This window comes from Linepithema humile, chromosome 3 (genome assembly GCF_040581485.1).
Source record: "Linepithema humile isolate Giens D197 chromosome 3, Lhum_UNIL_v1.0, whole genome shotgun sequence".
Lineage (NCBI taxonomy): Eukaryota > Metazoa > Arthropoda > Insecta > Hymenoptera > Formicidae > Linepithema > Linepithema humile.
In genome coordinates, this window is record NC_090130.1 from 26,806,471 (window position 1) to 26,820,398 (window position 13,928).

General features: G+C 40.0%; 1 protein-coding gene across 1 annotated transcript in view; it reads right to left on the minus strand.

Annotated features, from left to right (window-relative positions):
* The window catches only part of LOC105678951 (proprotein convertase subtilisin/kexin type 4-like), a 210,539-nt gene that overhangs the window by 10,025 nt on the left and 186,586 nt on the right, over positions 1-13,928 (minus strand). The window contains exons 11-12 of the mRNA XM_012378683.2: positions 13,102-13,833; positions 8,345-8,620 (exon numbers count right to left, since the gene is read on the minus strand). Coding sequence (XP_012234106.2) covers positions 8,345-8,620; positions 13,102-13,833 — 1,008 coding nt within the window. The remainder of the gene's footprint in view (positions 1-8,344; positions 8,621-13,101; positions 13,834-13,928) is intronic.

A 13,928-nucleotide genomic window follows, 5' to 3' on the forward strand; every position in this document is an offset into this window, starting at 1 on the left:
TTCCCTGACGAATGTCACTTCGAGCAGCTGAAGATTAATCGAAGAGCCGCGGTTAATGCATCTTCCCCCAAGTTGCTGTGCGAAGTCCCGCAGGAAGAATCGCGCGGCATTCCGCGATTTTTCTTGCTCGCGCAGAGCCGCGATGCTCGACGAGATCCTCGAAGAGTCAATGAATTAAGACTCATATTCTCACCATCGTTTAGCGTCGCATTTAGATCGCAAATGTCATCGTTCGAAACCGAGTGTTATTTTCTTAATACAAAGATGGCGCGTGTGAGACGAAGCTGATGAGCGTTAAACGCGCGGTAAGAATATGAGCCCAAAAGAGAATAATTCCTAATACGCTAGGATGAGCACCCGTTGATCCTCCGATCGTGAACTCAATCTTTCCGGAATTTGTTACAATCGCCGCTTATCGAACATTGGTTTTTTTTTTAGGAAAGCGCGAGCAATCAACCCTCCATAAACCAGAATGAATCTTGATTTCTTTCAAGATGTGAAAGTTGTTACAAAATTCTTTTTTAATCCGTTAGCATTATACATCGTTTACATTCTTTCTTATTTCTTCATTAACAATGCATCACGCTTTTTGTTAGACAAATCACGGAATAAATTATAGAAGATTTATCCTCAGATTTTGAAGATTAGCGCGACATCTTTTCGCTAAATGATTTTCTTGTGTCGAGCCGTGTTTATCAGCAAATTTGCAGCATTCATTTTTTTAATGTTTAATCTACGACATTGGCTTGTGATAGCACCGTATTTTTTTTTCTCCTTTCATGCCTGTTGCTGATAAAATTTTATTTACGAAGATTTATCTAATTTTAAGTTTTATTTCTCGATTGATTTATGAGAATTGATATTACGAGTGTCCTCACACTCTTCGTAAGAAGAGTGAAAGAAAACGGCAGTAACGCGATGACTTATTAACAATCAATTCAGATAAATCGTGCAAAGTGAGTGAACTGCGTAAATTCACTTTAAGCACCGAATGGCAGGTAACTAGACGATCAACGCGGAGGATGCATCTATAAAATTCGGAAGCGTATTTTTTTCTTAATATAATAGATGCCAGCAGTTATACTTAGTCTAGAATGCGTAAGTACGATTGAACTGAAAGTTACTGAAAACTTCTTTGTCGAATGCTGTGCGAATCTTATGACGCCAGAATTAATTACAATTAATTAATTACGCTATTTGGAAAATACGATCACGATCGTTAATCAAATCAACCGGTATTATAATACCATTTCGACAGCTAATTAGCCAGCCTAAAAGAATTATCACGTATTCCCTCGCTATTGCATGTGAGAACAAAGATTATCTACCTAAGTACGTTCATAAATCACGATGCCTACAAAATATGGACTAATTAAGAAATATATCTTAAATTTATAATAATTAAAACTTGAATTCGAGAAGGCTTAATGATAATAGCGCATCTCGTATCGACATTTTTATTCATTCTCGATAATTTATCGACAGATTGGTCCATAGAAAATCGTTTTAAAATAAAACAACCTAACAAAATTATTTTTATTTGATTCGTGCATTTTTTGTATTCTATATATATTATATATACGCCATTTTCTAAAAATTAAAAAAATAATATTTCTTACTTATTTATTTGAGTGATTCAAAGTTTAATAAACTTATAATTTAAAGAACATCTCTTGTCATCTCGTCTAAGAATCAAAATAAATTTTCATGGACCATTCTGCACAACGTTTTATTAAATCGTAAATCATTAAATATCGAAATTGTATAATTATGAGAAGCAAACTAGATAGCGTACGCTAATTTCACAGAACAGCACCTATTGTGATTTCATCGAAATGATATGTCTGAACAGTTCGACATTTATTCGAGGGCGATAATAATTACGGCACCAGCGACAAATGCGCAACATCCGCTTACATTGATATGAAATGTAATAATTTAATTACAATGTGTAACAAACAAATACAGCAGCTATACATGTTATCAATACGAATGATAATAATCGAAATTCTTTTTCAATAATACATTCAATGTATATTCGTGAATGTGTGAACCGCCTATTCTCTAAAAATATACAATATGTCAAACTATCGTGGCTAACGAAGGAGCCGAATCTTATTCTTATGAAGGAACTATTCTTGAAATATGAAAATAAAACAACACAAAGAGACAGATATCACGGAAAAATATTTAGGTCCGCATTTTAACTAAATTGATTTTATCAAAATTCTTTCAAGAGAGAGATATCTGTATAATTAAATTATATATAAAATAACAAAAATTTCAAAATATTTATTTTTTTTCTATATAAAGAAATGTATAAACAACGTAAATAAAACGTACTCTTGAAATCTCAGCCATCAAATATTTTTCCGCAGTCAAAAGTAGCAAGATTGAAAACTATAATTGTGAAAAGTAAGTAATGCATACAAAAAAACAAAGAGAAAGCGCGTTTATTATTTATCACAATTTATTTATATTTTTACAAGTTAGTCATTAAACAAAGTTAAAGAGAGGAACAAAAATAATGTAAGAAAAAGAAAATATTAAAAGTAACGTATTTTCGAGGATAAAAGATGGTGCGGGCAGGCAAATATATAATGAACATGTAGGGTAGTCTGTTTTAAAGAGATATTTCGAAATCGAATTTCAATCTCATGTACATATACGGGCAATTTATAAATCCGAAAAAAAATGTTCTAGCCTCAATTGAGAAATCTGCGTGGTCATAAGTGTTTCCTCAAATATTATTTTCTCAGATATGAATAAAAAAGCTTCAATAAATTATCTGGATAAGTCGAGGAACACACATATTTATTTTAAAATATATTATAAAACGTTTTATTCTTCGTTTATTACGAAATATTTAACATAAATTAAGCGCTTTGTATGTGTAGGCTGTGATCTTTTAATTAAAATGATATAGCTTATTGTCCTATGTAAAAGTTTAATTTAAAATTTAATGTGAAAATTTAATTTTGCGTAGGATTTAAAGGATTCTTATTGATCATATAAGGCTGAATAAGAACAAAATTTTAATTTAAATATTTCTGTTGGTAAAATCAGCTGTCTGTCCACATTTCGCAATTGTACAACACGGATTACTATGTAGACATTTTTTCTCCCATCAGATTTTCCATTTTACATTCCTCGCGCACGATATCATTAAAATTATTTGCTCACGAACGGGGCGTTTTTCGCAAAACGCTGACCGAGCTGCTCTTTTGATCAGAGATGAAATTTAGGAAATCTTCATCTGCAAATCAACCTGCCTTTGAATTTCCATCCCGCTTTCCGCCAATTCAAACGACATCAGAATTGCTCTTTCCCTCTCGACGTTCTTTTCACGATACGACATCCGTTTTCCATCTTCGCGAAAAACGAATCTCTGATTAAAGGGATGATCCGTAGCGAATGGTAAAAGCCCGATGAAACTAGTATTATCAATCGTTTTAAAAAGAAACAGATACGAGCCAATATTTTTTGAAGGCAAAAGAACATAATTTTTATCTTTACGTTAATAGTACTTGAATAATAAAACTAAAAATTGTAAAAAACAGTATTGATTATATAAATTTTCGTTGCATAAAACTAAATTTCAATTTCAGCGCCATGAAGTTCGCAAATGCCGTAAAAAGCACAAAACAGCATAGGAAACGGCATCGAAGAATAAAATATGTATATATCCGAGTCTATGCAAATTTTGGATTTTTCCTGCACCCGCGGGCGTGCGAGGAATCGAAAGAGCTCGCATAAAATATAAAAAGAGGACTCCTGGAAATTGCATCGACAGTAAACACGATTTTCCGTTATCCCGCTATAAAATTTGGATTCCCTCTCTTACTTCGATCGCAGAAATCATGACTGACCGTGTAGGAACTGGACAGCGTTGCCAAAGCTTAAGTCCCGTATTCGCGAACTAAAGAATATTAAGGATTATTATCTATGAGCAGTTGATGTCATTTTCTGATCTTATCTCATGTTTAGTAACAAAAAATTTTTGCTCTATTTTTTTACAACAATAAAGTTGGATCGAATATTCCGAAATCGAGTGCGTTAAAAATTAACTGAGTATTTTAATATTTCCGTATACATAAAATGCAAGGAAAATGTACTACAATACATTGGCATGATTTGCAGAAAACACGAAACATCGTTCATCATTAATAATAATGAGTAAAATTTAATTTCCGCCATCGTTAAAAAAATAACAATATAAAGTAAAAAATAAAATAACATCCGTTCGACAAGCTCTAATTTCGAAATTGCAAAATTGAGTGTTGATGCAAAAGCTTTTGACCGATTTTCACATCACTTGACCGATATAATACGGATCGGATCCTGAGATTAATGCGTTCGAAAGCATTTTTTGTCCGCGATTGCATTCAAAAGCCATCCATTAAAGTATCAGCGTATTTCGAAAAATCACAAACGTTTCACTCACAGAACATCACTCCGAAAGAGACATTTTAGTATTGCGCGACTGTAGCGTCGATTTAATTTCACTACCACTCGATATTCCCTTTTTCGGATTGTTGTCCAGTCTTTCAGGGACGCATCAATTTCAAGAATTCCTAGATGTTACGAAAATCCAATATCGATCGTGTTACTTACGATTTTTGTGAAATATTAATTAAACTGATCATATTCGCTTTATATGATTATAGTCACTTTAAAAACATAGAGAATTTTGTGTGATTTCTCAATTGAAGAACAATAATAATAAAATTCGTAACTTTTTCATGCATTGTTTCAAATCGATGTTGATAAATCGCATATGCCGTTCCACTTGTTTGGGTTTCATTGAAAATTTTACATAAAGTTGGAGTATCCAGAAATAACAGTATATCGATTGTAATTCGATTTCTGGCTTGTCGTGCGCAGATTTCGCAGTTAACTTCTGATTTGTGGCCTACAACTTTCGACCAAACATGATTGGATTCCGCGCCGCGATATAAATCGTAAATTCTAGAAACGAATCCTCGTAGTGGCGGATTCTCGATGGCGAAAACTTCCTCCCGACTCGATAACTCGTTGACGATCGTTCCTCGATAAAGAAAAATCGCTCTGTCAACTCGCCGCGAAGCTTCGGCTTTCCCGTTGAGTTTCCCGTTTATCCCCGCAATCGAAATTTCTACAAAGCGCGCGCGCACGCGATCAGCTTTAAGCTCGCAATAGAACGTATCCGCCGGTGTCTATCAAGACTCCCCCGAGCAAAATGATGGTGTCTAAAAAGTGTTCAGAAAATATCGGGTCGTTTAACGGCGCGGTATTTTTATCGCCGTTGAGTCAGCTAAGCGCTAAGGACGTCGATTAATTACTTACAAATCTGCCGACCACGCGATTTTTAATTATCATATTTAACAATGTTTGAGCAAGTTTCGTGTCGAAAAATCTGACATATCTGTATCTCTGCGAGACAGAATGTAGATTGGACGAGCAGCGTTGTTAACTGTGGCAACTTTTTTTTTTTCAATTTAGATTAATTAAAATAATTAAAAACATTTCTGCCATTAATGTCGGAATATGCAATATATAATTTTCGGTCTTTTTTAACCGTAATTTTACGTTAAGAGTGCTAAAAGCTTGATAGTCTGTTGTACGTATTATCTCGTTAATAAAAAGAAATGATATTATTTCCCAACGTAAACTCCCGCATACACGGTCACCATCGTTGATCTTAATAAAGCCCGAAGCTCACAACGCGCGCCCAAGATCTACACGCAGCCTCGTGTATCCCGTCCCCAACTGTTTACATAGGCAGCCGGAGAACCTCCCTGCAGCTCCTAGTTTCGGCAGTGCTGATAGCTCACCGAATACCCTATCCACTTTGGAGGGACGCGGAGTGCTTATGAAACGTGGAGAAAGGTGTTCAGGACAGAATGTAAGAGAAAGCTGGCAGTCAAGGGGATGTTGAGGAGATATTAGAAAACAAATGGGATACAAGCCGACAAGCGAGGGAGTGACGAGAGAGAAAGAGGAAAGGGAGAAGAGTGAGAAAGAGAGAGAGGGAGGGGGAGGAAGAGAGAGAAAAAGAGAGAGAGAGAGAGAGAGAGAGAGGAGAGTGGAAGGCGAGAGAAAAACCGTTTCCCCCTTGGAACACGTTGGAGCCACTCCGTCTATCAAAATCGACGACGTGGCGAATCTCCGAAGTGGATTGCAGCTCTCTATCGGATGTATTATAAGTTACGCGAGGCAATTTTTTCCAGGACCGACGGGAGAGACAGGTCGCGAGACCGAATCTCGCGAATGGCAGTTGCGCGACAGCTCCCTGTTATATTTTTGTCTCGTACAAAAGCTTCACGCGGAGAATCACACATGCAAAGTCACGAGGCGCTGTCACGTACGGCGGGGCTTCGATCAAAGCGCTAAGCAGAATTGGGCATAAAATCACGTCGCATCGGCGCCGCGTCGATTCGTTCGAACTTGCTTAATCCGAGCGATCGAAGAAGCGAGCGCAATTTTAATTCCGTTCTCTCGGAAAATTTAATTGGCGCAGCTGCCTAGATCGTGGGACCGAAAGAGCGCTAATGCAATGGCAAAGCAATGGAAAGTGACAGAACAGAGAACGGCTGTTGATGCATCTTTAACGCTTAGTTCAGCTGCCTAGTTCAGGGCACGTTTGATACGATTTCTTTGTATCGGTTGAACAAAACATAAATTCAAGTTGCCGCTTTTAAAGTTGAGTAGACGCCAAGTAGAAATGCGAAGGCTTAAAGAGTCACACTTATAACAGCCTTGCGATTAGTTGCTCATTCGTATAAAAATCAAATAATTCCAGAACACGTTTATTATTTACCCAGTTTCTGCTCGCGGAGGAAAAGGACGCCACGAGGAACCGGCGCTATCAATCCGAACGTCCCGAAAATCGCGCATAGCTCCACGAAGTATAATAAATACGCTTTGCATATATTTACAAGCATGCGTCCGTAGAGTTACGGCTGCAATCGCAGCAACTGTATCGAGGAAAGTTTGGTTGGAGAAAATGATGGACTCTCGATGCTTCATTGCGATATCGTAAATATTATTAATTTTTCATCGATTTTCTTGATTTTAACGTGGAATCTGCTGTATTTACTTTTCATCTCGCTTGTCCTATTACCGAGGAAATTTACTTTACATTACTTTAGGGAGACGCTTACCATGAAAGATAGCGCGTAAAAAGCAAAACGACGTTAACGGGTTGAACAACATGCAAAAATCACGTTACTTCGTGTCCGTCGAGTGAATTTACAGCGCTGAATTTCCCGCGAGATTTTATGTCAACAATTCCACCTCGCGTACAAAGCTTCTCGCAAACAGAACTCCCGTTCTATGCATAATTCTGTCCAAGTTTTTCTAATACGCGCCTTTCGCTATGTTTTCCTTTCTCAACGAAAATGTGACAGAGAAAGAAAGCATAATCTCTTCGGTAATCCCGATAGGACGCCAATCGACGTTCAAATTTCGCGTCAGAGGATAAAATCGCTTTCGACGGGAAATCGAGAGTTCATCACGCACTTCGGAAATCAAAATCCGCGTACTTCCTGCCGCGTAGCCGTCGGGTTCCCCGTCCCATCCTTCTCGCGACAAGCTTCGATCAGTCAGAAGCCATCCCTCGTACCGACGACGCCCCTCTTGAAATACAGTGTATTGTCACGGTAGAAGCGTCCGGACGTTTCGTGTCGGCCACGAGAGAGAGAGAGAGAGAGGCTCACTTCCTCGCGCGACACAAACAAATTCGGCCGAGGACAATTCTAGCGCGACGCGCGTTGGCGAGGAAATCGTGCGTCCTCGATCGAGACAAATGCTCCAACGGAGCTGCGGGATCCTCAATCTTAACGTCCATCTCTCAATTTCTTCGTTTCTTTCCCAGGAAGAGGAGGGACAGGCGATAATCGCGAAAAGCCCCCTCCCTAGATCCCCCCTCGAGACAATAGCACCGGGCGAGGAGGGACGAGAGTGCTCTTCGTTTTCTACTCCCCCACCAATATGCGTGTCATAAATGTATGAAAGTTTTACGAATCACAAGGGCGCATCAGGCACACGACGACGTCAACGTCCACGCGGCCGCCCGCGCGAAAGTCCCCGCTTGACGCGAGTCACAGTATCGGGACGCGGGCCGTCGCGGGATGATCGAACGCGGCCCGCTGTCATCATGAACACCTACACGTTCCCGGCCCCGAGCGGCCTATCGTCACGTCGCAGGCCCACGACGACGTCGTCGTCGTCGCCGGGACGACGGTCGCCTGCGACTCCGCGGCCGATTCGCTTCGATTGTCCGAGGCTGGCCAGCTGGTGATCAGCTCCTGCCAGCCAGGCACGCCGGTCAGGTAGGCTAGAAGGAGTAGTATGAGGCACCCACCTAGGCACCCGCCGCCTCCGGCCTCGAAGGTGGCGCAGCCGCTCGTCTGGTTCTCCGTCGTCGGCCTTTCCTCCTGATGTGAGACCCGGTCCATCTGCTGGCTGCCCGTCCACGGATCGCCCTCGGCGTCGACGACATTGTGCCGGGTGTCCGGGGCCGCGTTGTTGTGGATCGTCTCGATCACCGGCGGCACCGGCTTGTCCCTGTCCAGCTCGTCGTCCAACTCCACCGAGGTCTCGGTGCCGAACAGTACCAGCTTCCACTCGTCCAGCGTGCCTGCAACATTATCGCCTTCTACATTGGCGTCGGCCAAATTAGTTGAGTGCGATGACAGATGAATCGTGCAAAATGTATTACATAAATTAAAGTGATCAATTAAAAATTCGATACCCCGAAAGTGTCAGAGATTATTTATTAAATTATTTATTATTCATTAGATAATAATATTTCTTTATGTAACTTTTTTTTTCTTATCTCTGATACTTTTTATGCGAGTAATGTTTAATGGAAAATGTATTTTATGTGGAGCGCCAAAATAATAGCATATGGAAAATACAAGCTTGTCGAATTCAATTTTAAATAGAGAATGGGCTGAAAACACATGTTTATGAAACTGATATCGTGTAACAATCACATGAAATAATAACTATCTCTACTGTTATTTTCACATTAAATACACATGCAGACACGAATACAGTCCACTCCAGTGAATTTTACATGCTATACGTACTGCGGTTCCTGAGAACAGAAATACAAACCTCGCAACATATCCATTTCCATGAATGAGTTTCTGATGGATAGAGATTTGCTGTATTATTCCATGCAGTACAAAAATATGACTTTATATTATATTACATTAAATTAATATAAAATGTATTATGTTACAATAAGTTAATATTTCTCAAGCAAAACAAAATTTACACTGTAATAAATAATCATAAAACGTAAAATCACATAATTATTCGTGATCGTTCGACTGGCAGATGTATTACATTTTTTATCTATCTATTCAACGACGTGTTTTCGCAAATTGTTCCACGATCTTGTCCGCAATATCTTACAGCGTAAGATATTGAATCTCGTAGAAGTGAAAGCGGTAAAATAGTAGAGGTTTCATGAGACAGACGAGACGCGAGCGAGACAGTGGAGGAGGTCGACGGCGGGAACGTCGGCGGCGCCGTCGGGAAATTAATAAAGCGTCACGGTGCCGTAGGGAAAATTTCGTCCTAAGCTCGCTCGCGGGAACAATGCTTGCGTGGAAAAGAGAAACGCACGAGACGAAGAGTTTCGGGATCTTGATTAAATTAGAGTTAAAAATAACCGAGTAATCAGCGACGACTCTTCGCATGCATTTATTCAGCGGAATGTATACGTCGAAATTAAACGCGGAGTGCTTTGGAACGGGAGGACGGTAAGAACTCGTGAACGATTATCGTTTTTAACGTTGAGTAAGATACACCTGTATGTTCTCATCGCGGACAAGATGGAGAAGTAAGCTAAGCGGAAGCTAATTTTAAATATTGCCTCCTGGCTAGCCATTAAAAATTGATGCAAATTCCTTAGCCGTTGATTTTTCATATACCGCAGCAGTCTGCAGACTGTTAATCAAGAAGCAAACTCGAAGGATTTATTAAAAAATAAAGATATTATTCATTTTTAATCATAAATAGTAAAATTACAGTTTGATTTTAACATCGAAACATCCTATTATTCATCGCTCCACGACTGTGTGTAAAAAGTATTAATTCTCTAAAAAACAAACTGACTTTTTTCTAGATATTAATATTAATGATTACGTGAATTCAGAAAAAGTAAAAGGTATACATAACGTTAAATGAAATTACCTTCGCGAGAAAAGTTATATTTTACAGACAGGCGCGATAGCGAATGTACGACCAGAAATCAAAGTAGTGAAAAAAACGAATCCAATTTGTCAAGACCACTTTAGCGTGTGTATTTTTTTGTCGGTGTCCGTTTACTGGTCGTCGCCTGTAATAAAGTCGTCGTTAAAGTGCCACTGTTACGCGGGCGCAAAGTGGCTGTAAAGTGTCAGGCGTCGCGACGCCCGGACGGCTGTCGTTTTACGAGAAGTATCGAGAAAATAACCTGTCAGCCGGGAAGGGAACTAAGGGGAAGCGAGAGAAAGAGGGGGGAGGAAGAGACAAAATATCAGAAGTCGATTTGGTGGCAGGCATGGCGGGCTACTCGTGAGACAATAAAACGTAAGGGTATTGTGTTCGAAGGGTCGTTAGCGCGCGCGCGCGCCATTGGAGAGTCTCGATAATAATGCCTTAAGAGCGGAAACCATTTTGCGGGGCAAGTGGGCGAAAAAAATTTCCAATCACGGCGGGAATTATTTAGCAGCGATGATGGACGAGAAGAACCGTCCGATCAACCGCCGTGATGGAGCTTCGTTTGTTCGCACGCTCGCTCACTCGCGCCGGCTTTTCCATTTCACGGCACGCATTAGCGGTTTTCAGTGTCGTTCGCGTCACGTCGCATTTCACTGAATTTTGAGCGATTTGTGGTTGCACGATGATCTAGAATTCGAGAATTCGAGGAAAGGAGATAACGAGCGCGACGCGCAATAATGAACACCATCGTGATTTGTTGGGTTCGCGAATTTGCGCCGCATCACCGCTGCCTCGGAGAAAGCAATTTTGGAATTATTAATCATGACATTTCTATCATCGTGAAAATCGTGAGATTTCCTGAATTCAATAATGTTGAAATTGTGAGAAATCACGTTACGAAATGAAAATAGAAAATGCAAAATATTAATTTTGTAACACGGTTTCCCCAAATAATTTATTTCAACAGTTATTCGATGATAATAAATAAAGCGTTGGACATATTAAAATGCCAAACAGGATAGTTAAGAATATTATGTACAATTTTTTATTTTATAAACGGACAGTGGAAAGTGGAATATACCATTTTCCACGAAAGACAATGATCTGCGCTTCGCGTACGGGAATAATAGGATACAAGCCAGTACATGCACGCGATGCATCAGATAGCCGACATACACGGATGCACTCGCGGCTGCACACGTAGTTCATCGATAACCAAGTCATTGGAAGTTTTGATTGAAGACCATAGCGCGCACGTTACCGGCCTCACTAAGTTTTCCTATTATCGACCTGCCGTTTTCGTAAGAGGCTTCGATTAACAGGAAGAAGCAATACAAAAATATTAATATAAAGAAAACACTATATATCTAATAAAAAAGAAATGGTAAGACTACACAAAAATCTTTTTTTGAATATACGTTGTTTATCAGAAATAAATATCTTTCCAGAAATTTGGCGGATTAAAATTTGACGGTGAATACTTTACAATGAAAAAAAAAAACAAAATTTATAATATAATCAATGATTTACACAATACATACATATAAAATCTTCAATCTTATCGTTGACGCATATCAATGACACATAAAAAGAGTGCAGTAATAAAAATTAAATTGATTTATTAAACATAAAGAGATATGAATAAAAGAGAAAATTTAATCAAAAATATCCAGTTTTTGCTTTTATTCATGCACACCAATCATGCAAATGTATAATGTGCAAATTCAATTCAAATTTTAATTAAAACTTAATTAGAGCCAAAGTGCTTTTAAGCACAGTTACTTTAAACTACCTAAATACGTGACAGATATCACACAACGCAAGAAATTTCACTTACGACATTATTTAGATCCATCTAGCGAGCTACAGTATCTATATCGTAGCACAGCACATATATAAGGTGTTACGCACAAAGTGATCCGATGCATAATCACACAAAAAGTATTATAAACAAAACGGAATATTATAGAAAAATAGGAAATTTTTATTTTTAATTAAAAGCGAAAAGAAGTAAATTTCATGGAAAAAATCTTCGTCTTTTTCTAAAATATGCCGGATCACTTTGTGTAAAATATTTTGCATTCGAAATAAAAGATACGTGTAGATATATAATGCGAAATAAAATGCTACACGCACGATATATACAAACAAAAATAACGGTGATTACGGCGGTGATCACAATATCAGCTGAATACAAAAGAAGAAACTACGAAAACCAAATTTCAACGAATTCGCTTAATCTTCAGAGCTTTGCATCTCTACTTTCCACATTTTCGCGTGAACGTGCGAGCACACGCGTGGAAGCGAATGGGAAAACGATCGGAAGCTGCGAAACGATCCTCTTTGTTGTCCTACAAAATACAGCCGTTGGATAACAATAGTGTTGATAGATTGACGTTATTAGTCGCTTCACGTTTTCGTTTATCGCGTAACGCCATATTTTTCACAGGGCGGATATTTCATCAATTGTGTCTCGGTATAGATTTATCGCATTACTATTACACGAGCACAGATATTTAATCCTTTAGATTCGATTATCAAGTGCGCAGCGACAGAGACAAGTTATTTTGCGATATTTTAAAATAATGAAAATTAACTAAATACACAAAAAAGCATATAAAAATGCTTCACATTTTATTAGATTTTAACGTAATGTTAAATTAAATTAAATGCTGCACATTTAATATAAAGATTGCAGTATTTAATTAAATAAAATATTTCATTAGATTAAATATTGCAGTAATATCAAAGAGGAATTTACGAAAGGAATTAATCGACTTTGTTAAAGCTGACTAAATCGAAAATATTAATGATCTTTTCGCGTGAATGATAAACCAGCTTCCGATCATCGCCATTGAACAATCCGCGCGCGTCGCCGCGTCCCGTTTAAAGGCATCAAGGTACCCTTTTCCAGCTGCAAGTTCTTCTGCAGATCGAACTGCTCGTCCTGCAGCACGTCATGTCCCTTGGCCCTTGTGGCGTGCTGCTGGCCGGCGCCGCGAACACCGCCATAAACCGGATAAAGCTGCTGGATCTTGGGGTATTGCTGGAATACCGCCGGGACTTTATTAGTGGCCGCCTTTGCCGGCGGTTCCAGCAGGATCAGCCTCGTCTGGAGTGGGGAAGCGGTCACCGGGTCGACGATCCTGTATCTGCTCGTCACCGTAGTCTGCGTCTTCGCGGTCGTGATTACTTGGATCGCCGTGCTGCTGGTGATCGGACTGGGTGTGCTTCGGCCGCGCGGCCTCGACGTGATCAGACGCACGTCCGCGGCTACGTTGTTCGGCCCTTTGTTCGCCGTGCCGGTGAGACCGCGCAGGGTCTGCACGGTGGGCTTCGGGCTCGGCCGACTGGCCGATTTGCCATTTTTGTGCTGGCCGCGTGCCTTCCCCTTCCGTTGCGACGGTATCGGAGCGTTCACCACGTAGGGCGGACTCAGGCTGCCGGACTTGTCGGACTTGTGCTGCGCCTGTTTGCCCTTCGCCACGGCGTTCTGGCTCTTCGAGTAGACGGTCTCGCGCGGCTTGACAAACGGTCGTCTAAACACGGCTGGGTTGTAAAGCGCGTACTCGGTGCGGTCGGGCAGCGTCGCGGTGCCGTAGAAGATCAATGCCCATTCGTGCAGAGTGGCGCGTCCTGATGCGTCCAAGAGAATGCAGCGGAAAGAAAGTGGACGTCACAGTTAAAAAAAGATGTAACGCAACTCACTGGCGTACCGAGCGCCATGGAGT